This window comes from Salvelinus fontinalis, chromosome 42 (assembly GCF_029448725.1).
Source record: "Salvelinus fontinalis isolate EN_2023a chromosome 42, ASM2944872v1, whole genome shotgun sequence".
In the NCBI taxonomy this organism is placed as follows: Eukaryota; Metazoa; Chordata; class Actinopteri; order Salmoniformes; family Salmonidae; genus Salvelinus; species Salvelinus fontinalis.
The window spans coordinates 7,091,369-7,115,986 of record NC_074706.1 but is presented as its reverse complement, the minus strand read 5'-3'; the positions used below and the strand labels follow the sequence as shown (position 1 = coordinate 7,115,986).

The following is a 24,618-nucleotide window of genomic DNA, read 5'->3' as shown; positions in this document are numbered from 1 at the left end:
TGCTAAAAGTTTTGTTTGTAGACTTCTGGTTTTAATGTCGATGGTAAACTGACTACGACTTATGAAACAAGCTGAACTAACTGTAGTTGAAAGGAAAACATAATTATTCTGGTTAGCTACCTTTGATGTGTTAGAAGAAACAAAGCAATGCACTGCAGATTTTTTGTAAAAATTCCAATGGATTTCATTAGATTCGTTAGACGACTCTGTGTAGGCCGACCTTTTTACTAGAATAATGTTTTTTTTAAAACATTTGTTCTTTAATATTGTATATATCATAGTTAAGTACCATTCACAATCGTTAGATGGATTTACTCAGTTACAGCTACGTAATTTCCACCAATAACACGGGAAACGTCAAATAAAACAACAGTGCGTGTGAAAAGAGGAGGGCGAAATGGGGAGTTGAAGAAGAAGCCCTATATTGAGTGATAGGGGAAGATTAGGCCTGTTGTCACTTTGTGAGCAGTTTTTCTTTACAACAGCGACGAGAGTGGGTCTTTTTGGACAGCATTTAACGGAGATGGGAGCATCTGGTTACCGGTAGAAGACCCCAAACTATTCACACCAAAGTTGTTTACGTTCTGGACCGTGTACACGTCGCGGCGGCGGTAAAATCATCCATACAATTCAGGTAGGTGGCGCTGGTTACGATGGTCTGTCATCGACAAGACGAGCCTCCCCAATGGCTGGTTGGCTTGTATAATTATATTGAAGAAAGGTGAGGGCTTTAGGCCAATCTAGCTTGATAGTGAAAATATCTATCAGTTGCTGAACATGACTTCAAGTTTGATGTTGTTTACAGCAAGACACTGAACGTGTTTCCAGCCCACTGCTGTCTGACTTTATATGACAGTTTATCCAATTACTGAATTAGGCAAACGTCAACAGACGATGGGGCACATAACTCTAGTGCTTGACAGAGTATGGTCCCTCTGTTTACCAAGAGACAGTTCTTATTACATGACTACAGGTATGTATTAATGTTCTTCTCAATAGCATAACGTTTGCATTAGTTTGTTAAAGATTGTACATTCAGTAGGCGGCTGATCGGAATGATTTCTCAGAATCTGTATGCAGCGTCACTTTATTGACTGTACACAGACCATTGGGTACAACATTCTCTGTACACACATGTACAGGTAGGCTACCACCTGTTTTTCCATCACGAATAAGTCAAAACCCACTGTAGATAGTTGTTCATTTTAAACTCAAATTATATGTTTGCAACCACCCGATTCAGTTAAAACACCCCCAAACCCAACTAATTTGAATGTCCCACCCACGAACCAACTATCAATTTACACCAACCATATGCCTGTCCTGTGTATTCGCAATACATCAATTCAGCCAATCACACCATGCACTGTGCTTTCTCTCCTTTTAAATGAGTGCAAGTTTGTTTTTTCTACTGAATTATTTGTTCAGAAAATGCTTAAAATAATTGACTAGCAAGCTAGGCTGTCATAAGTATGACAGTAAAATATCAATCCACATTTGAACAAATACACCCTTAGGTCAGTTGACCTAATCCAAACAGTTTAGGCTATGTATCTAGACCTAGTCTTGGCCTACATGTCTAGAAACATCTATACCCTACAGTAACCCTCTCACCATATAACCAGTAGACTCGTGTCAACTTTAAAGATGCAATATGCAGAAATAGCTCTGCTTTTTCCTGGTTGCAAAAAATTCTAATAGTTTGCCTAATTTCAGTTTGTGACAAAATAATCAGTCAGTGTAGAGAATCATTGTACCATCTAAACCACTGTGAAATATGTTTTCCATATCCAAAAATTTGTGTATTTTCAGCTGTTTAAAGCTTGTGTACAAAAGTAAAAGATGCAAAAAATAAACATAACAGGAATCATGGACATAGCTTACAAAGAACATAACTACCACTTTTTAGACTTGCTTTCAATGAGACTGACATATCTAGAACACACATTTCTTTGAATTTGGTCAGCTTGCCCAAAAAGTTACATATTGTAGCTTTAAGACATTCCCCGGTGTGTTTTTTGAGCAGCCTACAGTCTTAATGCCCCAGCAGCAAGCAGGGAATGCTGAATAACAAGTGCAATGGCATTGCAGCAATGTAGCGACAAGCAGCCTAGGGGCATGCCCACATCACATGGGAAAAAGAGAATTGAGAACATGTGAGGAATTCCGAGGAGTGGGTAGGCTAAATAGGCAGGAATTGAGATTCAGCTGTAGTGACAGGGATGGAAGATTGTAGCCTGATCCCAGATGTGTTAAGACAGCCCAAACAATCACCACAGGAGTTGGCAAGATGGCACAAACAAATCTGGGACCAGGCTATGATTCAGCTCTGAACCATTCTAAGATGCTATTACAAGAGAGAAGAGTGCCTGTAGTGTAAACTGTCTGACATTTTAATTGTCACGTGCCGACTACAACAGGTGTAGACCTTACAGTTTAATGCTTACTCACAAGCTCTTTCCCGAACAATGCAAGTTAAATGAGAAAAAGGGGGAAACAAACGTGTAACAAAAGGACAAGAATTAGAAATTAAGCTACAAACCCACTCACTGACACTGACTGACAGGAGAGTCGGAGAGAGTTGAATGCATATCACCTAGCGGGTTAACTGAGGCTACTTCTGGTTTGTAATACCACGTCAATCTGTGTTGTGGATGGGTTTTTTTTAATGGAGAAATAACAGGGCCATAGCTGGCATGATAGAGGGTAAATGATAGCAGGCTAAATGGTTTAGGCCTTGCCTCAGTTGCACTGTCTCCTGTGTGATGGAGTAAAGGTTTAGATGGCTATAAATGGAAGGGGTAAGATAGTCGTTCCTGGCCAAAGGATTATAAGGGTAAAGGTGGCGATGGCAGGCTTGATGCATATAGTAACTATACTGAACCAAAATATAAACGCAACATGTAAATTGTTGGTCCCATGTTTCATGAGCTGAAATAAAAGATCCCAGACATTTTCCATACATTTTCCTTCTTTTTTTTGTGCACAAATTTGTTTACATCCCTGTTAGTGAGCATTTATCCTTTGCCAAGATAACTCATCCACCTGACAGATGTGGCATGTCAAGAAGATGATTAAACAGCATGATCATTACACAGGTGCACCTTGTGCTTGGGACAATAAAAGGCATTTCTAAAATGTGCAGTTTTGTCACATCACAATGACACAGATGTCTCAGGTTTTGAGGGAGCGTGCAATTGGCATTCTGACTGCAGGAATATCCACCAGAGTTGTTGTCAGAGAATTTCATGTTATTTTCTGTACCTCCAACATCGTTTTCGAGAATTTGGCAGTACGTCCATCCGGCCTCACAACCGCAGACCACGTGTAACCACGCCAGCCCAGGACCTCCACATCCAGGCTTCTTCACCTGCAGGATCGAAACTTAGGAGTATTTCTGTCTGTAATAAAGCTGGCTCCCCAGTGGGTGGGCTTGTGCCCACCCATGGCTGCACTGCTGCCCAATCATGTGAAATCCATAGATTAGGGCCTAATTTATTTATTTAAATTTGACTCATTTCATTATGAACTGTAACTCAGTAAAATCGTTAATTGTTGCATTTATATTTTTGTTCGGTATATTTCGAAATGGCTTGTTGTGCAAAGTCACATTAGAATCTGCCTCGAACCTTTACAGAGACTGTTCCAGAGTGCACTTTCAGGAAGCAATTGCTTTAATTTGCTAGGCTAATGTATGCGAGATGACACATGAATGCAGAGGCAATCATTGAAATGTTTCTGCGGACAAACAGCTAGGGTCTGAATCCAGATTAAATTGACCCGTCACGGATGTTTCTCTATTTTGTGACAACCGCTGAGCATAGCAGGGTAACTCCAAGATATATTTGCCTACCATCAGCTGTTGCCATGCCAGTGACAAAAGTAACCAGGAAGTAATCCAGTTTCCCAAACATTTAAACAAGATAGCACGATGGCCTCCGTTTTTATATTGGATTTTTAAAATAGGACTTTGGATCAATCAAATGTAATTATAAAGCCCTTTTTACATCAGCAGATGTCACAAAGTGCTTATACAGAAACCCAGCCTAAAACACCAAACAGCAAGCAATACAGATGTGCACAGGAAAAACTCCCTAGAGAGGCAGGAACCTAGGAAGAAACCTAGAGAGGAATCAGGCTCTGAGGGGTGGTCAGTGCTCTTCTGGCTGTGCCGGGTGGAGATTATAAGAGTACATGGCTATTTAAGGCCAGATTGGATGGCCAGGAAATTCCAAATTTAATGCCTAGTAACTAGACCACTGAGCTACTTCTGTTTGATATTCCTCCTGAGGGAACCTATTCCCTATGTGACGCATGCAGACTGTGCTGCCTGTGTTGTCTATACACCAGATCCTGCAGATGGGTCAGGGGCTGTGGAGGGTGGCCAGGAACCAGCAGCTGCAGCAGGAGTACGGAGAGCACTGGGACGCTGGACCTGGCCTTGACGGAGATCCCCAGGATTTGGGGATGGAGATGGGGGCTAACCCAGGCCAGGCTCCCCCCTCCCCCAGACTGGGCGACCTGGGTGGAGGTCCCCTGCCACCTCACCCCCACCCGCGGCGCCACCCCCAGCACTGCCAAGGGGCAGACATCTACCAGCTGCTGCGTGCCCACCGGGGGAAGGAGCAGCAGGGTTTCATAGACCTGGAGATGCTTCCTCCAGAGCTCAGCATCACCATCCTGTCCTACCTGAACGCTACAGACCTCTGTCTGGCATCCTGCGTTTGGCAGGACCTTGGCCATGACGAGTACCTCTGGCAGGGGTGAGTAGTAGACTGGCAGGGTCTGTGGAAGGGAGGCAGGGGTGAGTAGTAGACTGACAGGGTCTGTGGAAGGGAGGCAGGGGTGAGTAGTAGACTAGCAGGGTCTGTGGAAGGGAGCCAGGGGTGAGTAGTAGACTAGCAGGGTCTGTGGAAGGGAGGCAGGGGTGAGTAGTAGACTGACAGGGTCTGTGGAAGGGAGCCAGGGGTGAGTAGTAGACTAGCAGGGTCTGTGGAAGGGAGGCAGGGGTGAGTAGTAGACTGGCAGGGTCTGTGGAAGGGAGCCAGGGGTGAGTAGTAGACTGACAGGGTCTGTGGAAGGGAGGCAGGGGTGAGTAGTAGACTGGCAGGGTCTGTGGAAGGGAGGCAGGGGTGAGTAGTAGACTGGCAGGGTCTGTGGAAGGGAGCCAGGGGTGAGTAGTAGACTAGCAGGGTCTGTGGAAGGGAGGCAGGGGTGAGTAGTAGACTGACAGGGTCTGTGGAAGGGAGCCAGGGGTGAGTAGTAGACTAGCAGGGTCTGTGGAAGGGAGCCAGGGGTGAGTAGTAGACTAGCAGGGTCTGTGGAAGGGAGCCAGGGGTGAGTAGTAGACTGACAGGGTCTGTGGAAGGGAGGCAGGGGTGAGTAGTAGACTGGCAGGGTCTGTGGAAGGGAGGCAGGGGTGAGTAGTAGACTGGCAGGGTCTGTGGAAGGGAGCCAGGGGTGAGTAGTAGACTAGCAGGGTCTGTGGAAGGGAGGCAGGGGTGAGTAGTAGACTAGCAGGGTCTGTGGAAGGGAGCCAGGGGTGAGTAGTAGACTAGCAGGGTCTGTGGAAGGGAGGCAGGGGTGAGTAGTAGACTGGCAGGGTTTGTGGAAGGGAGGCAGGGGTGAGTAGTAGACTGGCAGGGTTTGTGGGAGGGAGGCAGGGGTGAGTAGTAGACTGACAGGGTCTGTGGAAGGGAGGCAGGGGTGAGTAGTAGACTGACAGGGTCTGTGGAAGGGAGCCAGGGGTGAGTAGTAGACTGACAGGGTCTGTGGAAGGGAGGCAGGGGTGAGTAGTAGACTGACAGGGTCTGTGGAAGGGAGGCAGGGGTGAGTAGTAGACTGACAGGGTCTGTGGAAGGGAGGCAGGGGTGAGTAGTAGACTGACAGGGTCTGTGGAAGGGAGGCAGGGGTGAGTAGTAGATTGACAGGGTCTGTGGAAGGGAGCCAGGGGTGAGTAGTAGACTGACAGGGTCTGTGGAAGGGAGCCAGGGGTGAGTAGTAGACTGACAGGGTCTGTGGAAGGGAGTCAGGGGTGAGTAGTAGACTGACAGGGTCTGTGGAAGGGAGGCAGGGGTGAGTACAGTTAGAGGGCGTTCAGAATGAATTATTCAAACTAATGTCACTAATTGGTATTTTGACCAAATAAGATCAGCTTTAAAAAAATGTGAAAAGTTCTGATTGGTCAAAAGAAAAATTATTGGACAAAATATCAGAATTGGGCTCCCTGTGTGAACGCGGCCAATGAGAAGTGTGCTTCAGGACAGGACCTGATATGCCATTACAAATTCATCTATGTTTTTAATTGTCCACAAATCATTCAAATGGTGCTTGCCACAAGTAGGTATAACATTTACCAGGTTCTGTGGGACAATGTGCTTTTTTTAATAGTTCAGAGTTGATTGGGTGATCATGTTTCTAATTGCAGTCCTCCCTTTTTCTCTGTCGCTCGCTTGTTCCCTGACTTGCTCGCTCTCTCTCTGTCTCTCTCTGGCTGTGCCCTAGTTTGTGTAAGTCCACATGGGGTCACTGTTCCATCTACAATAGAAGGCTTCCCTATGGCTTCTCATATAGAAGACTCTACATGATGCTAGATGAAGGCAGTCTGACGTTCAACGCTAACCATCAGGAGGTAAGTCATCTCTTTTTCACCTTTATCCCCAATGCCTCGTTCTCCTTTTTAAAGCACCACTTCCCCACTGAAACACTCCGGTTTCCCGGACGTTGATAAAGCCGGCTTAATCTGTTTCCGGGAAATAGTTCCTTATATATAAGATTTGGCTAGATGTATACGGGCCAATTAGCTTTTTTCCACTGTATGTTATTGATTCTGCATAGATCAGCCTTCCTCACGATATGAAAACCACACAAAAAATGATGATTTAGAAATAGTCTCTCTCTCCCCCCAATAGGGTATCAGTTACTTCATGTCCAAAGGCATACTGGTGGACCACCCCAAGGAGCTGGCCAAGTTCATCTTCTGCACTCGCACGCTCAACTGGAAGATGCTGAGGGTATACCTAGATGAGAGGTGGGTTTTCTTCATCGAATTCTCACTGGGCTTTTTTCAAGTTCTTATTGGATTGTCTCTAATTGCAGGAGAGATGTGTTGGATGAGCTGGTCACGCTGCACAACTTCAGTAACCAGTTCCTGCCTAACGCACTGAGGGACTTCTTCAGACACATCCACGCCCCAGAGGAGAGGGGAGAATATCTGGAGACGCTTATCACCAAGTTCTCCCACCGCTTCTGCGCCTGCAACCCCGCCCTGGTTCGGGACGTGGGTCTCAGCCCAGGTCAGTGCACTGCAGGGAGTTGTAGCTCTAATCTGCAGGGTGTTGAGGGAAGTCGGATGAGTGGAGGGGATTGTAGTTTTGGTGCATGTTATGTTAATTCAGCCTGTGTGAGCGGAGGGAGTTGTAGTTCTACAGGATTTTTAGTTTAGTGGAGGGAATTGTAGTAAGAAATTAATTAATGGGAATTGTAGTCCTGACAGGTGTTGAGTTAGAGGCAAGATGTGTGTGGGTGCTGCAATGTTTGTTTTTCTTCTTTTTTTTGCCGGTGATCTAGCCGTCTGCCCACGCTACAGAGTGCTCTATCAGTCTTTTAATACAGGACTAGTAAAGGCCCAGCACACTACTTTTGTAAGAGAAATGTATATTTTTATATAAACATATATGGGCCTCCTGAGTGGCACAGCGGTCTAAGGCACTGCAGCGCTAGAGATGTCACTATAGACCCGGGTTCGATCCCGGACTGGATCACAACCGGCTGTGATCGGGATTCCCATAGGGCGGCACACAATTGTCCCAGTGTCGTCCGGGTTAGGCGAGGGTTTGGCCGGGGGTGGGGGGGGGGGGTTAATTGGCTCATCGCACTCTAGCGACTCCTTGTGGTGGGCCAGGCGCCTGCAGGGTGACCTCGGTCGTCAGTTGAACAGTGTTTCCTCCGACACATTGGTGCGGCTGGCTTCCAGGTTAAAGGGGCATGTGTTAAGAAGTGCGGTTAGTTGGGTCATTTTTTGGAGGACGCATGACACGACCTTCGCCTCCCCGAGCCCGTTGGGGAGTTGCAGCGACGAGACAAGATTGAAAAAAGGTGTAAAATACAAAAATATATACAGTCAGGTCGATGAATATTTGGACATTGACTATGTTATTATTATTTTAGCTGTCTACCACAGCATATTGGAGTTGAAATTAAAGAATGAATATGAGCTTTAATTTGAGGGTATTTACATCCAAATCGGGTGAACGGTGTAGGAATTACACCACTTTTTATATGTGGTCCCTCCATTTTTGTCCAAGTAATTGGACAATTGGCTGCTCAGCTGTACCATGGCCAGGTGTGTGTTATTCCCTCATTAGTTAATTTACAGGTAAGCAGATAAAAGGTCTAGAGTTGATTTCAAGTGTGGCATTTGGAATCGGTTGCTGTTAACCCTCAATATGAAGTCCAAAGAGCTGTCACTGCCAGTGAAGGAAGACATCATTAGGCTGACAAATCAAAACAAACCCAGCAGAGAGAAACATTAGGTGTGGCCAAATCAACTATTTGGTACATTATTCTTTTTAAAGAACGCTCTGGTGAGCTCAGGAACACCAAAAGCCCCAGAAGACCACCGAAAACAACTGTGGTGGATGACAGAAGAGTTATTTCCCTGGTGAAGAAAAACCCCTTCACAACAGTTGGCCAGATCAAGAACACCCTCCAGGAGTTAAGCGTATCTGTGTCAAAGTCAACAATCAAGAGAAGACTTCCTCAGAGTAAATACAGAGGGTTTACCACAAGATGTAAACCATTGGTAAGCCTCAAACAGGAAGACCATACTAGAGTTTGCCAAAACAAACATCTTAAAAAGCCTGTACATTTCTGGAACAACATCCTATGGACAGATGAGACAAAGATCAACTTGTACCAGAATGATTAGAAGCGTATGGAGAAGGGAAGGAACTGCTCATGATCCGAAGTATACCACCTCATCTGTGAAGTATGGTGGAGGTTGTGTTATGGCATGGGCATGTATGGCTGCTTCCCTTGTATTTATTGATGTGACTGCTGACAAAAGCAGCAGGATGAATTCTGAAGTGTTTAGGGCTATATTATCTGCTCAGATTCAGCCAAATGTGTCAAAACTCATTGGACGGTGCTTCACAGTGGAGAGGGACATTGACCCAAAGAATATTGCGAAAGCAACGCAATACTTATTTTTTAAGGCAAAAAAGTGGAATCTTCTGCAATGACCAAGTCAATCAGCTGACCTGAAACCAATTTGAGCATGCATTTCACTTGCTGAAGGCAAAGCGCCCCAAGAACAAGCAGGAACTTAAGACAGCTGCAGTAAAGGCCTGGCAGAGCATCACCAGGGAAGAAAACCAGCATCTGGTGATGTCTATGGGTTCCAGACTTCAGGCAATCATTGACTGCAAAGGATTTGCAACGAAGTATTAACTAATTTAATTTGATTGTTAGTTTGTCCAATTATGTATAAAAATGGTTATAATTCCTAAATGGTTCATACAATAATTGACAAAACCGTTAAATGAAAGAAAAATCTCCACTTAAAGCACATCTTGATTGTGTGTCTTTATTTTTACTATTTTCCACATTTAGAATAATAGTGAAGACATAAATTGAAATATCATGTAGTAATCAAAAAAGTGTTAAACAAATCAAAATATTATTTGACATTCTTCAAAGTAGCCACCCTTTGCCTAGACAGCTTTGCACACGCTTGGTATTCTCTCAACCAGCTTCATGAGGTAGTCACCTGGAATGCATTTCAATTAACAGGTGTGCCTTGTTAATTTGTGGAATTTCTTTCCTTAATGCGTTTGAGCCAATCACTTGTGTTGTGACGACAAGGTAGGGGTGGTATACAGAAGATGGCCCTATTTGGTAAAATACCAAGTCTATATTATGGCAAGAATTTTAAGACTTGAAGGTCAGTCAATTCTGGAAAATGTCAAGAACTTTTAAAGTTTCTTCAAGTGCAGTTGCAAAAACCATCAAGTGCAACGATGAAACTGGCTTTCATGAGGACCCAGAATTACCTCTGCTGCAGAGAATAAGTTCATTAGAGTTACCAGCCTCAGAAATTGTAGCCCAAATAAATGCTTTAGAGTTCAAGTAACAGACACATCTCAACATCAACTGTTCAGAGGAGACTGCATCAATCAAGCCTTCATGGTCGAATCGCTGCAAAGAAACCACTACTAAAGCACACCAATAAGAAGACGAGACTTGTTTGGGCCAAGAAACACGACCAATGGACATTTGAGTCCAAATTTTAGATTTTTGGTTACAACCGCCGTGTCTTTGTGAGACGCAGAGTAGGTGAACGGATTATCTCTGCATGTTTGGTTCCCACCGTGAAGCATGGAGGAGGAGGTGTGATGGTGTGGGCGTGCTTTGCTGGTGACACTGTTGCTGGCACACTTAACCAGCATGGCTACCACAGCATTCTGCAGCGATACGCCATCCCATCTGTTTTGGGCTTAGTGGGACTATCATTTGTTTTTCAACACGACAATTACCCAAAACACACCTCCAAGCTTTGTAAGGGCTATTTGACCAAGCAGGAGAGTGATGGAGTGCTGCATCAGATGACCTGGCCTCCACAATCACCCGACCTCAACCCAAGTGAAATGGTTTGGGATGAGTTGGACCGCAGAGTGAAGGAAAAGCAGCCAACAAGTGCTCAGCATACGTGGAAACTCCTTCAAGATTCTTGGAAAAGCATTCCAGGTGACTACCTCATGAAGCTGGTTGAGAATGCACAGCTGTCCTCAAGGCAAAGGCTGGCTACTTTGAAGGAGCTAAAATATATTTTGATTTTTTTTGGTTACTACATGATTCCATGTGTGTAATTTCATAGTTTTGATGTCTTCACTATCATTCTACAATGTAGAAAATAGTAAAAATAAAGAAAAGCCCTTGAATGAGAAGGTGTGTCCAAACTTTTTACTGGTACTATATATTAATTCAGATTGTTCAGGGGGTGCTTCAGCGCCTGATAATTCACGCGGCTATGGTAAATGGATGTTGTAGTACTGGCAACAGATGGATTCAACCAGTCTAGATGTAGGTCTGCTTTAGAGGACCAAGCCCTAGAAGACCCAAGTACTGTAAACGGCCCTTTACTCCACTAGGAGCTAAAGGGAATAGGTGATGTCACTGTAAACACCTGACATCATGCGTCTGTCTCTGTCTGGCCTGTTCTGTTGACAGCGCCTGCAACCACCTGCCTGTTTCTGCCACAGTCTAACAATTCCTAACTCTGGGTCCACGCTCAACAAATCCCACAGGCTTTAGGTCTTCTCTCATCTGTTGATCTCCTCACATTGCCTCTGTAATTTACTAAGGGCTCTGGTGTTGCACTTGACCCAAGTTGTCCTGTCCTTGTTGCATGAATCAAATGTGTGAGAAATCTTTGTACTAACACTGTCATTGGTCCCTAAAGCCACAATAATCCCACGGGCTTAAAGTGTTAGGAGAGTGGCTGGCTGGAGCGCTCCAATCACAGGACGGCGTTGTAATAACATCTGGCTCGGTTCTCGGCCGTTCTGCGTCGTCCTGGATGAGAAGTCGGCTGATTTATTATAAACTTGCTGCCGATAGAATTGGCAGAGCAGTAAAGGAGGAGCGGAGATGTACGCTCTCACACTTTCGCTCTCTCCCACTCTAAAGAGACCCCCTGTTCAACCCCTCTTAGTCTGCCCAGAACCAAGGCTGATACCCGCACTGTAAGGTCTGAGAATATGAGTAGACACGTCTCTTTCCTTCCCTGTTATGTGTCCTGTCTTAAAGGAATATTATTCACACTTCAGAATATGCATTTTTTTTGTAGACTTGTCATTATGAAACTATTTTTCTATCTGCCCTTCTTCTGATGCTCTTTTCTGGTCTTCCCTTCACTCTGTCTCCCTGTCGTTTATTCTTAAACTCCCACCCACCCTCTCAGCCAAGTGACGACCACACAATGAACAGAGAAAGTATTGCTGGACTGAGAAAGACATCAACTAAAACATTGGGGCTGGCTAATATATTCAATACATGTATATTACTAAGCAAGATAAAATACGTATTTTGTTGGCGTGTGTGCCACATCTCCATTATTGATCTTAAGTCTAAAATAGTTTTTTAGGTAAACACCATCACTTTAATATATATGTTATTTATTTCTTTTTACTGGCCCAGTGCTCTTAACCGCTAGGCTAGCTGCCACCTCACAGCTCCATATACAACTTTATCTTCATTGGTGCTGGGACTTGTTTGACCTCTCACCCATTCTGTCCATCTCTCCAGATGCGGTGTATGTGCTCTGCTACTCGCTCATCCTGCTGTCGATAGACTTGACCAGCCCGCACGTCAAGAACAAGATGTCCAAACGCGAGTTCATCCGCAACACGCGCCACGCTGCCCAGAACATCAGCGAGGACTTTGTCGGCCATCTTTACGACAACATCTATCTCATCGGCCACGTGGCGGCCTAACCGGGAAGTGACAGGAGTTGAAGTCGTTGAATACACGAACCAGTGATTGCACTGATGCAGGATACTACTTTGGACAATAGTTGTTGCTGGTCATTATAAATATAGAGTTCTGTACTGCTAGCAATGATGCTTGTTTCCATACTGGGTGGGAGGCGATCTGTTCTCCGGCTGTAGAGCCAATGGAGACCAAGTAGCGTAGAGATTTGGCCCGCCCACATGAAGTGAAGAGGCCTAAGACAGGCTAGACGTATATCCAGCACACAAGTAGCATATGAACATATAACCAACTACTTCCATCTTAACCACGCAGAAGTGTAGCTCCAGTATGTTAACAAAGTCAAGAAGAAGTTAAACATATGCTTTGAACAAGGACTGAATATTATTACAGCAACAATTAGCAGTTGTGATTCACATTATACTCTTGTTTTGTGAATTACTCTAACTATGAGTTTTGAGTTTAATATTCTGGTTTTCTTTTTTTAAATTAATGTTTTTGTTAAAAGGAACTTAAAAGAATGACTAATGGGCTGGTAGAAACTCCACTGCATTTTGTCCTTAACTTTGTGAGCGGGATTAAATTGGATGGAATTAATATGAATTTCCAAGAGGCACAACAATTAATTAATCCAACCACATTTACAACATGAAATCCTTTTATTTTTAGCAGAGAACTTCAAAGGACTATTTGCATCCATTCCAAAGTATTTTATGAGTTGTAAAGCAATCGCCATGGGTCATATTCTGAATTGATGTGTGTGTGGATGACTCGAATGTCCATGGGAATCTCGGAGCGTCCAATTTTGAGTTTGTAATGTGAACTCTCATCTGCATTCATCTCAGCTGGGTCCTATTAATTAGTGTGCAAAATTGAACGTTTTTCGCCTACGGAAGACAAAAATGTTTCTTATTGGACAAGTCCAACTAGTTTCTCAATGTTGCAATCCATTGTCTTCTATTTGGTGCCTAATGAACACAACACTGGTAATACAGCTCTTGATTTTTGATGGAAAAATAGGTGTCAAAGTTGAGGACAATTGTTCAGTGAGTTTTTACCTGGGCCCAAACTGGGATAGGTAATGTTAGTAAATTAAGTTGTTAGTGTATCTATGTTACTTTATCCTTTTGTGTTGACAAGTATTCTACCCCTTCAAAACAGGCTGGATCCCAAATGACATCCTATTCCCTATGTGTTGCACTACAGTTGAACAGGGCCCGTAGGGCTCGGGTCATAAGCAGTGCACTATGTAGGGAATAGGGTGGCATTTGGGACACATTCCGGCACTGACTCTAGCACCGATGCCTGCGTTATACACAGGCAGCCCAATTCTGATATTTTTTTCCACTCATTGGTCTTTGGACCAATCAAATCTGATCTTTTCACATCCAGATCTGATTGGTCAAAAGACCAATTAGTGAAGGAAAAAAAAGATTAGAATTGGGCTGCCTGTGTAAACAGCCGAAGTGACAACACAGATATGAACGTTAATCTTTCCCACCATCCTTTGCGGACTACATTTATCTTGTGATTTGTTTTATGTGTGTGACTCTGGACTGATACCTCTATCATGTTTAAATCTTCCTGTCAATCTCTAATCTATTTTATGACTGCAACCTCTCACTCTTTCTCTCCCTACCTCTCCCCAGTGACTCTAAGGGCTTGATTCTATTTGCTACAAATGTCCAGAAATATGTCATCTAGATCAGACATACCTCTCTGACATGTAGAATAAGGAATCATGTCCTCTCTATTCGTGACATTTCTATATGCAGTGTTCAGTAGATTGCACGTGACCCAGGACTACAAGATTGTTTCTTTTAATGATTACTAACTAGTGAGCACTTTAACCAGGGGGTGTTTTCTGTCCAAACTGCTATCTTTTCAATCCCATATATATATATATATATATATATAATGTCACACTTTAGTTCTCATATCTGAAGGACTGTTTGTTTTCTATCTGTTGTCTTAGCCATGCAGTCTTTATTATTAGTTATAGTGCCAATAAACAAAATGTTGAAAATGACAACCACACTGACACATGTGAACCTGAGCAGAATAACTACTGTGGTAAATTTTTTGCATACAATTGATTAAAACCCATATATAATTTTATTTGCACATGTATAGAGATTTATATAAAAAAATATTTCATTTTTATGTATTTTTAAAAATATTTTTTTTTCTTCGCATAAGTAGACCTGTTTTTGCACTGATGTTTTGTATGAGCACTGGACTGCATGCAGAGAACTGAGTCTTTGCACAGTTAATGTTCTCCACTACCATGATCAATTTAAGTGAGTTGAGATGATTATTCTAATATTTATGGAATGTTAATTACACTTTAACAGCAGCAAATGACAGTACAGACTTTATTCTCTTCAATTCCATGTACATTTTAGTTTCTGGTGTGGATTTATGGATTGAGATTTTTATAGACAATTCCTGTTTCAACAGCCTAACAAAACCATTTACATCTGAGATAGGTTGCTGAATGACAACACTGGAAATAAAACATGTCTAGATTGTATACAAATAAAACTGAGAAAATATTCCCCTTGTGTTGAGCTGTGACTATTTCTACAGTGATCATAATGTTTTGATATTCAAGATCGTGACCATTACTGATTCCCCCTTCGACTATGTACGCTATATTTAGGAATTAAGTCCGCTATATACACCTCTCAAACACTGCTCTTAAAACTACCAAACCCCATTTCAAAGCCCCGATCCATAGTGTATATATTAACCATAGAGTTCCTCTGAGCCTGTCAGTGTATAGATAGACAGGAGTAAATCGACTCCAGACACAACATGACCCTCGACCTCTAGCAGAGTGTGCTTTATGTGCTGTAAATGAAAAGCGAGAGCATCACAGGGGCCGTCAGCAGAGAGATACAGGGCCCTTGGAGCTGCATGGGAGAGGGGTCAATCTGAGAAGGTTTAGAGAGTGGTGATGCAATGCGTACCCTGATCCTGTTTAGCTCTCCATAGCGCAGGGAGACACTATGTCAAGGAGGGAGAATATATAACTCAACTTTATCTGTCTTCCTCAAAGACTCATTTCAGGGCCTATAAAAAACATAGCAATGCCAAATACTAAGCTAAATTGGATGGAGAACTGAAATGGTTCATGATTGAATGTTGGGGAACCTACTTTGGATGATACGATCCATTGGCTTAATGATTCATTTACTACCAGCTTTTTCAGTCAAACACATGTTCGTACTAATTAAGATAGGATTAATAGCCTACCTATCATTGTTGCAACAACCATAGGGTTATTCTACATTGAGGACCTATATCTACAACTGTGCCAAAAGGAGCTCCAAGCGCCTTCCATTACTCTTATTATATAAAAGCAATACTATTTAAGAAAATCCTATATGCAAGTTACATTATTTCATAGGAATCGTCGTGTTTAATTGACTGACATAAATTACTTTCTGATAAGGCAGATTATTAACTTGAGTAAAGCGATTACGCACGAGTTGACCCTGTAAATCAGTCGATGAAGAGCTGTGCCAAACAATCGATTTATGCGCATAGGGAGGTAGGATGGGACATAAGATATAAAAATAAGGATTACAGTTAGTTCACCACACTGACCATAAAATTGTACATGCAACATTAATATGTAGGTGTCTTATTATTATTCTTTATGCACTTTGTAGTAATTTGCAACATTAAATGGAAATTGTGATTGTTTATTATTCTGCACTATTTTTTTTTATTACACATAACTTATTAGCCTAGCTCATACATGTTCATTTATTGGACCATACCGTTCATTTAATTTAGTCTAGGTGTATCTGAAACTGAAATGTATGATGAAATTAGATTTTTTTTTCTACCTTCTAATGAATAGGCTATATTTGATTCTGCTCTGTTCCCATAGACTAATCAGGGTTTCCGACAGTTGATGCTGTTTATACAGGTAACATTTTTTTTTCGGAGTGGCTGACACAGAGGTTGCCTTTCATTTGGAATGATTGATGAAGTCCTTACGGTTCTCCATATTCTGCAGTTTGTCAACACAACTACCTGCTGAGGGAGCGGGACGCCACGCTGTCGCTGCTGAGGCGCGCGGTCTCTGGATGAAAGCAGGGGAAATGTGGGTAGGCTTCGAACCCATAGCCTAGCCTATATTATAAAACTATACGCTGTAATCTTACTAATAATAATAATAACAACAATAATAATTGCAACATAACATTTACCAAATTCATATTGTATATTATTGGGAAACAGTAAGCCTATGCTAAAATTGACCTTCAAAATAGGCCATATACAAAATGCAATTTGAGAGTTGAAGATAAACTCTACCTACGTTTACGAATTTTTTAGCAAACGTATAATATCTTTCTGGATAGGTTACGGAGAATTTTGAGTTCCATTTACCAGACTTTTGGTAATGTAAATCAAAAACGGATGCTACTCTGAAAGAAGCCAGGCCTATACTGCACAGGTATAATAAAAGTAACACAAATATAATTGTCAGTATTATAGTCTAATAGCCCCCCCAAAAAAATATATGAAAAGAAGAAGAATATGGATGGATACGAATATTTAGATTATGGAAATAGGCCTATCTACTATTTCGTCTAGTTGACGCCGGCATGATAGGACTACTTTCACTGGTCTCGTACACTTTGGCGAACTGACCATCAAACTCTAAACGTGATCATGCTGGACTTATTATGTTCATCCGAAACACAGCAACCGGCATTTTTGCAATACTGTCCATGACATCACAGTTTGAAAAGAGGCAGGAGGGGGGAGAAATGGGACCGCATGCATCTCCTTTCATTATTTTGGTATGGAACCACCAATAATGTTTTCTGCCCAAGGTTTTAATTGTGCTTTGGCATCTTTATTGGTGTTACTCTCACGCAAGGCTTCCTCGGGTCCAAATGTCAAGCAGATGCCAAAGTTGGGGATGTTCTTAACAATCTGAAACCGCACCTCCCAATTCAAAGCCCAAACCCAACGCTCTTGGAAATTGGAAATTCGGTTCCCATAGCCTTTATTCTTTTTTTGGTGTAATTTTACAATTTATGGTTTAGGATTATTGGGTTTTTAATGATTTTCTGCTCTTTTTTATGTCCTAAAATAGATCTCAATCAATGTGACATTGAAATATTGTGATGTCAACAGACAGCAGTTATAGAAAGGCAGGAGTTTTGAGTGTTGGTTTTGTTTACCGATTTGATCCATGAGTATAGGCCTATATTGTCTGCAGTTTGTTTCAAAAGCATGCCAATCACTCAATCTGATTGCAAACGTGCACTGATTACGTTTCGGGAAGTTTTGGTTGGATCCACTAGACCCCATAACATCCCTGCGCTCACGGCGATGTGTCAATAAGGTTTTAAAAGCGTATTAATAAAACTGAAAATGATGGTGAAGATCATTTCAAGAAAACACGTTCACTAGGGGTAGTCCTTTGAAAGAAATGAATTACCCATCGGCAGTCCCGAAAGGATGGTGCTTGCCTTCTGTCTCCGGGTCTTCTTTAATGCTCTTGAGACTCTATTTCCTATCGAAAAAGCATCGAATTGCGATTATTTTAGGGAGTTACCTGGCCTAATAATAATATAATTATTTACAATAGCACCGTTATAAGATGTATCTAATAAGTTCTCAATACTTAAACAAAGTATTTTGGTTGTAGGGAATACATTTTTTTTACGTGATATATAACGAGATGTCCTTATGATCATTCTTTCAACATGATTTTCTATGATGAAAATATTTCAGAAATACATTCTATTATCCTTATGAAATACGTCAGTTCGCGTAAATAAATTAAAAGCAGAAACATTTTCACAACAATATTTCCCCTAACACTTATCAAGTGCCCTTATTGGCCATATCATAAATAATCATGATACAATATTATACTGATATGATTACCTGATATAATTGCTTGTTAGTCCGCTTAAATGTCACATTTGATTTGATCAAGAAACAGTACAAGAGATAACGGACTTTTTGTCAGAGGTTAAAAGAACTGTAATCTCCAGATGGCCTTCTAATTGAAAATGGGCTGCCTTATTTTGTACTTAAGGTAGCAAATGAAAGACGCAAGAGGACTTGATTTGTGTGGCCGTTATGTCTTTCATGGGGAAGTCCTTTCAAGGAAGATGGAAGAGTATTGTAGCCCACTGAATGTTTATTTATATAAATGAATGAATCCTACATTTGCTATAGGGTTACATGGATACATATTGTTGTTGGGTGGGGAAGATTAAAGCAATATCCTACCCTTTTTCTGACCTGACAGAGCAGCAGCAAGTTGGTTGCAATTGATACTAATGTCACAGTCCATCCCAAAAACAAAATGGTATAAAAAGTTAGCAAAAATCGGAAATCTTCTAATGATAATGGAAATGTATGTTCTCATAATGAATTACAATCTGTCCAAGTGTAGCCGCTGTACACTATACTGGCTATGAAGCCAAGCCAGTGAAGCAACTAATTGTATAGTATAAGTCCAGTATATACCATAAGTATATGCACCCTAAACATAGCTCCATCTGCAAACAGGGTCATTCTCTCTATATCCCCATACACACACACACACACACACACACACACACACACACACACACACACACACACACACACACACACACTGTCTCTTGTCCTGCAGCCTAAAGTGGCCCTTATTTTCTGAAGTGGACAGAGAGTCTTCTGGACATCCAACAGCTCTGGACAGCTGTTGTCCAGCTGTGGGGAGTGTTCAGTGACCAAGTCTCTATACCTATCATAGACATCCCATCACAGACACGGCCCATAGGCTGATTCTCTATACCTGTCCTGTCATGGCTGTGCTCTGATGAAGGGGAGTTAGGGAACAGTTGTCTTCTGTTTCGTACAGGGAAGAAGGAAGGAGACTTCATATCCTATTGGAAAGGGTACTTTTCAAAACCTCGGTCTGGCGCTCGACGGCACGCCATAATATTTCGTATTTGATTTATTTCGAATTGAGATTGGGAAGGAATATGGCTGCGAATGTCACATGACAATCATTTTCAGCACCAGGACAGTGCTGACATAGCCATGTACATAACCTAGTTGACTGTTGCAGTCCGTTCTCTCGCCTTATGGTTCTCGTTTCTGAGTCGAATACTCAAAGGTGAGTTCCTGATTCTAAGGCGAGTCCTGAATAAGCCGTTAGGTGACGTAAGTGGCGGGGATATGTTTTATGGGATGTTTCTTTCATGAGACCATATCTCTCTGACAACTTACATTACATTACTGCCTCCCCTCCCCCAAACGACATAAAGATATACTAGGGAGAGCGCCCTGCCTGGACGTGACAGGCTGGGGTGTCTGACACTTGTCAGATTACAAGGAGGGGAGATCAGTGATCACTCTATAGGCTGTTGAGCTTTTGGATGGAACTACTGCTTTAACCTATCTGCTTATACATCCCCATCACATCGCAATCGCTGCGCTGCTACTGTTACTAGATTGGCACTGAGAGATGGAGAATAGAATAGAATGGGCTGGAATAGAATAGAATTGGATAGAATGAGAGAAAATAATACACCAAAAATATTCACTCATTTGTCCAACATAGCCCACACATTATAACATGCTGGAGTACATTTCCAACATTTGGAAATTAACTCAGCTGTAAATTTGGCAATAAGCTTTAATGGAAGGAGGCCTGCTGTACGACACCAGGCCATTCAGCAGCACTGTGACAGTGTTATAAGATCCTGAGTGCATCTCAGGAAGTGTGGCCCGGGCTTTACTGGCTACGCTATTGAACATTAAAAGCCCACAAGGCGTAGGAGCGTAATCTATATAATAACCCATAAAGGTTTTCATTTACAGAAAGCCCGCTTGTTTCTCACCTCAGTGTTTATGTCTTCAAATGTAACCTATTCCCTACATAGTGCACTACTTTTGACCAGGACCCATAGGGCTCTGGATAAAAGTAGCAAACTATGTAGGGAATACGTTGACATTTGGGACGCAAACCAGTGAATTCCATAAGAGTTACATTGTATCAAGCGTCAAATCTAAACAGGATCTGCTGGGCTGGTTTCCAGCTAGGGGTTCCTAAAAGATCCGACAGGAAATGTGATGGAAACCACTGAAACACAATCTTCGGGTTAAAGCTGTTTTCTGGCCTTGCGAGGGTCTAGTTTCTGTACTGAATGAAGAGGCAATAGGTTGGGGGGGAAAGGGGGGATATGACTTTCACTGAATTGTCCAAAGTATGCAGCATAAAGACAGAGTACCCTGACATATTAAAGAAAGGGTGGGAAAGCTACCATAAGGTGTGTACATCAAATACACCGATGGGGTGGCACAGACAAACACAGACCAACAGAGTGGTCAACCACATGTTGTGAGAGTTGTTATGAATGGCGTTAGTTATAGTAGGGTGGGTGCCAATGTCCCCACTCTCCACAAGAGCTCATCAACTCCAATGTCCCCTGCTTCAAAGCTCCAGGAGGGAGACCCAGAGATCCAACGAGACCTCGGTTGGGAGCAGCCCTCTGTGGGTATGGAGGGCACCAGAGCCAGGGTACCGGGCCCTCCTAGGGCCTCGGAGGTCTAGCCCTCAGCCTCTCTAAGGGCCCAGTTCTTCCAGGTTCCTTTGGCCCTCTGGCTAAAATAATATCCAGTGGCTCCAGTCACTGAGCCTGGTTAATGCATCTGTCCAAGGCCTGCAATTACCTGGTCATAACATTACCCCAGCCGTTGCCAGCCAACCAATCAGGGCAGGGCTTCTTTAGGCTTCTAAACAGCGCACATTTCGCTAATGTCAAGCTGTTTGATCTCTGAGGGTAATATTGCTGAGAGAAACGTATCATGAGAGAGAGGGGAGAGGCCGAAGAGATGTATTTTTGTCTTCTACCTAGCGCCTATTGTTTGGAGGTATCCACCTTCATCACAGACTGGGACATGCGAGGCATACTACACACACAACGGTGCACGTTTACACGTATACACACACACACACACACACACAGATAATCATGCATTATGTTTATACACTTTTAGTAAGAAATAAATACTATGGGCATGTGTTCAAAATGTGTTGCTTATAAATCAATCTGACATTTTTCTTTTTTATATGTCAAGTAATTATTCAGCTCTAGTTTTTAGATGTAAGCTCTCCGTTATATACGTGGGGGTTAAAGATCATTCAAATGATCTAATTTATGTAGGCCTATAGCTGCTCTGTGTTGCGCCTGCATGCTGCCTCTTCATTCTAGTTAATGAAGCATGGACGTTTTGCTTGTTTGTTATTTGTACAAGTCCAGCGTCGTCTATGTACCATGTTTAGCTGCTTTGCCTAGGAGCACTGGTGGTATAGTGCCTCGGTGTCTGCCTACTGAACAACATAAAAAGGCGCGTGATTAATCGTGCAATTACCAGGGTAATTTTCCCTCTTATCGGCGCCGGACTGCAGAGGGATTTGCTTTATTGACTGGGCTGTCCTTGTTTTCACACATTACTACATTGTAAAAAGTCAAGGTGCGTTAATAAAAGGCAGAGGTGAGCGCTGTGTAATTATAAAACACACACATTTGTAATCCCGAGCCATCAAAGCGGTGAGACGTAATTATAATTACTATGACAACCGATTATGTTTGTTTTTCAGAATGATTTGTAACGGGTTTTTGATTTGTAATCGATTCGTTTAATCATAATTATCTTAATCAGAGGTAAATAATCACATTGAGGGGATGAATTGGTGCTTTAAGAAAGCCTAGAGGAACATTTTACTGCCTGGTTTATCATTATGTCCTTTACATAGAAATGAAAATATCCTTGATTTTGACCCACTCAACATGCAAGAGAAATATAGAAACTGTACTTAAGTAGATCTAGCCTCGGTAAATTAATGTTTGCTTTGAAATGCAATGCAATAAGGCTATATTGATATTGTAGACTACATTGGAACTAAATCTAGGTCAGATTTTTTTAAACAAGGTGACATTTATCCAGTTATTCTTTGTAATGATTAATGCGATACGTGTGTATATATATATATATATATATATATATATATATATATATATATATATATATATATATATATATATATATATATATATATATATATATATATTAATATAGCCTTATTGCGTTTCACTTCAAAGCAAACATATTTATTTACCTGGGCTAGGCGTAAATTTTGCTAAATTTTTCTTACATGTTGAGTGGGTCAAAATCATGGGCGTTATATATTTGGGTCGACTGTTAGAAAAAAATATATAGTGGGTGATTTTCGTTAAAAAAAATATGGGTAACAAACGTTGAAATTAAGACATTTACGTTTTTTTTTAGATACAGCTTATTGGAGATTGAATGAATGTATCTGTTTCCGTGTGTGTGTAATGTATATGCTGTACTTTTCATATAATAGAAAATCTATAGGCCTATCGTCTATTGAAGATTGAGGTATCATCCGTGCAATGCAGACTCTCCCCCCCGTTGTAGCCGGAGTAATCCGCTATACAGGCCAGTCAAGCATCCTCTTTACATAGCCAGAGAAAGCAAATGATTTGATTCAAAGTGACCATGAGTACTATGGCATTCTTTTCGAACAAGGATTACATCGCCACGAAATCAACGAATAAACTTTATTAAATGAATATTAATCATTAATCCATTAAGAATTGAAAGTCAAAATCATGCTTTCAAAATAACGACAATGAGGAATAAATTCACATAGACAACAATGATGGGTTCAACAATTAGATTAAAAAAAATTACAGTTGCATTAAGGGTTAGTGAGCGAATTGTATGCAGTTCAGGCTATTTCTATTCCATTATTTAACTTGGCAATACGGCCAGACAAAGCAGAGGCACTACATAGGTTTAGAATACATCATACACAATAACATTCCTATAACTGTATACATTGCTTCGAGTTGTGCTCTTATACGATGACGTATGCATGCCACATCGCTGTTTAAATTATGTTATAGGCCGAATAATGAATCGTGTTATTATTTTTAATAAATTAACGACCCATTTTTCACTAGGGTAAAATAAAAACGGTCGGCTGATTCATTTAGAAAATAATGGATTGTGGTATATTTTACTCTACATATCTCATATTTGCATGCGAAGGGAAATCCTACACACCACGAGCAAGGAATTTTGACACAAAACAGGCAGGAAAAATAACTTAATTAATTCCTGATCACATATGGTATTGCATAAAAGGTCTTTCTTCAATGAGAGCATGAATTTCACTCCAAGAGTTTTTGTTTCGTTTTCAGATATTTTCATTATACACTTGCCTGACATATGAATTCAATTCATGACGAGCAAATCTGCACACAATATTAATGCTCTATGTTATTTGCTGTTCTATCCTTCGATGCGTCAAGGACACATTGCAAGAGCTGGTCACAACGATTTTAGACCAAATAATAAGTAAAATAAGAAATCCATTCGCGTAAAATTGGCCTACACTCTTAGAAAAAAAGTCCCAGTAGTGATTGCATCATTTTCGCATAAACGAAACATATATACTCTTAGAAAAAAAAGTTTCGGATAGATCCAAAAAGGCTTCTACGGTTGCTTCATATATGGCACCTCTTAAGGGTTCTATATGGTGCCATGTATGAAGCAAGCAATATAACCCTTTTTGGTTCTATCCGCATTTTTTTTTAAGAGTGTATATGTTTCGTTTATGCGAAAAGGATACAATCACTACTGGGACTTTTTCCTTCTGAAGGCGACCATCTTCTCATCGAATGCGGGAAAAGCATCATTGCTACCCGTAAGGTAGACCACACTCCCTCTCTCTCTCTGCACCAAGGCATTGTCCAGGATCACTAGGTGGCGATAGAAACCCCCACTAAAACACAACCTTGTTTCAGAGAAACCTGCCAACCTTTCGCCTCAGTCGAAACAACCAAAACAAAAACACGTCCAAGTGTAAGCAGCATTCAGCAAGAACACAACCTCCCTAATAAACAACATCAATTACTGCTTTTCTCTAGAACATGAGTTCATGCTCTGTAGTTACCCTGCAGGCCTATTCCAGCTGCTCCTCCAATCAGATCCCACTGGGCACACACTGGTTGAATCAACGTTGTTTCCACGTCATTTCAATGACAATACGTTGAACAAACGTGG

The 24,618-nt window shown here is 41.8% G+C and overlaps 1 protein-coding gene across 1 annotated transcript; it reads left to right on the top strand.

Annotated features, from left to right (window-relative positions):
* The first annotated feature begins 334 nt into the window (after window positions 1-334).
* On the top strand, window positions 335-15,046 carry LOC129840964 (F-box only protein 8-like). Its single transcript, XM_055909035.1, has 6 exons — window positions 335-634; window positions 4,351-4,763; window positions 6,505-6,631; window positions 6,912-7,030; window positions 7,099-7,295; window positions 12,307-15,046. The coding sequence occupies exons 2-6, from the start codon at window positions 4,360-4,362 to the stop codon at window positions 12,492-12,494; spliced, it is 1,035 nt and encodes a 344-aa protein (XP_055765010.1). The 5' UTR covers window positions 335-634; window positions 4,351-4,359; the 3' UTR covers window positions 12,495-15,046.
* Window positions 15,047-24,618: the final 9,572 nt, after the last annotated feature.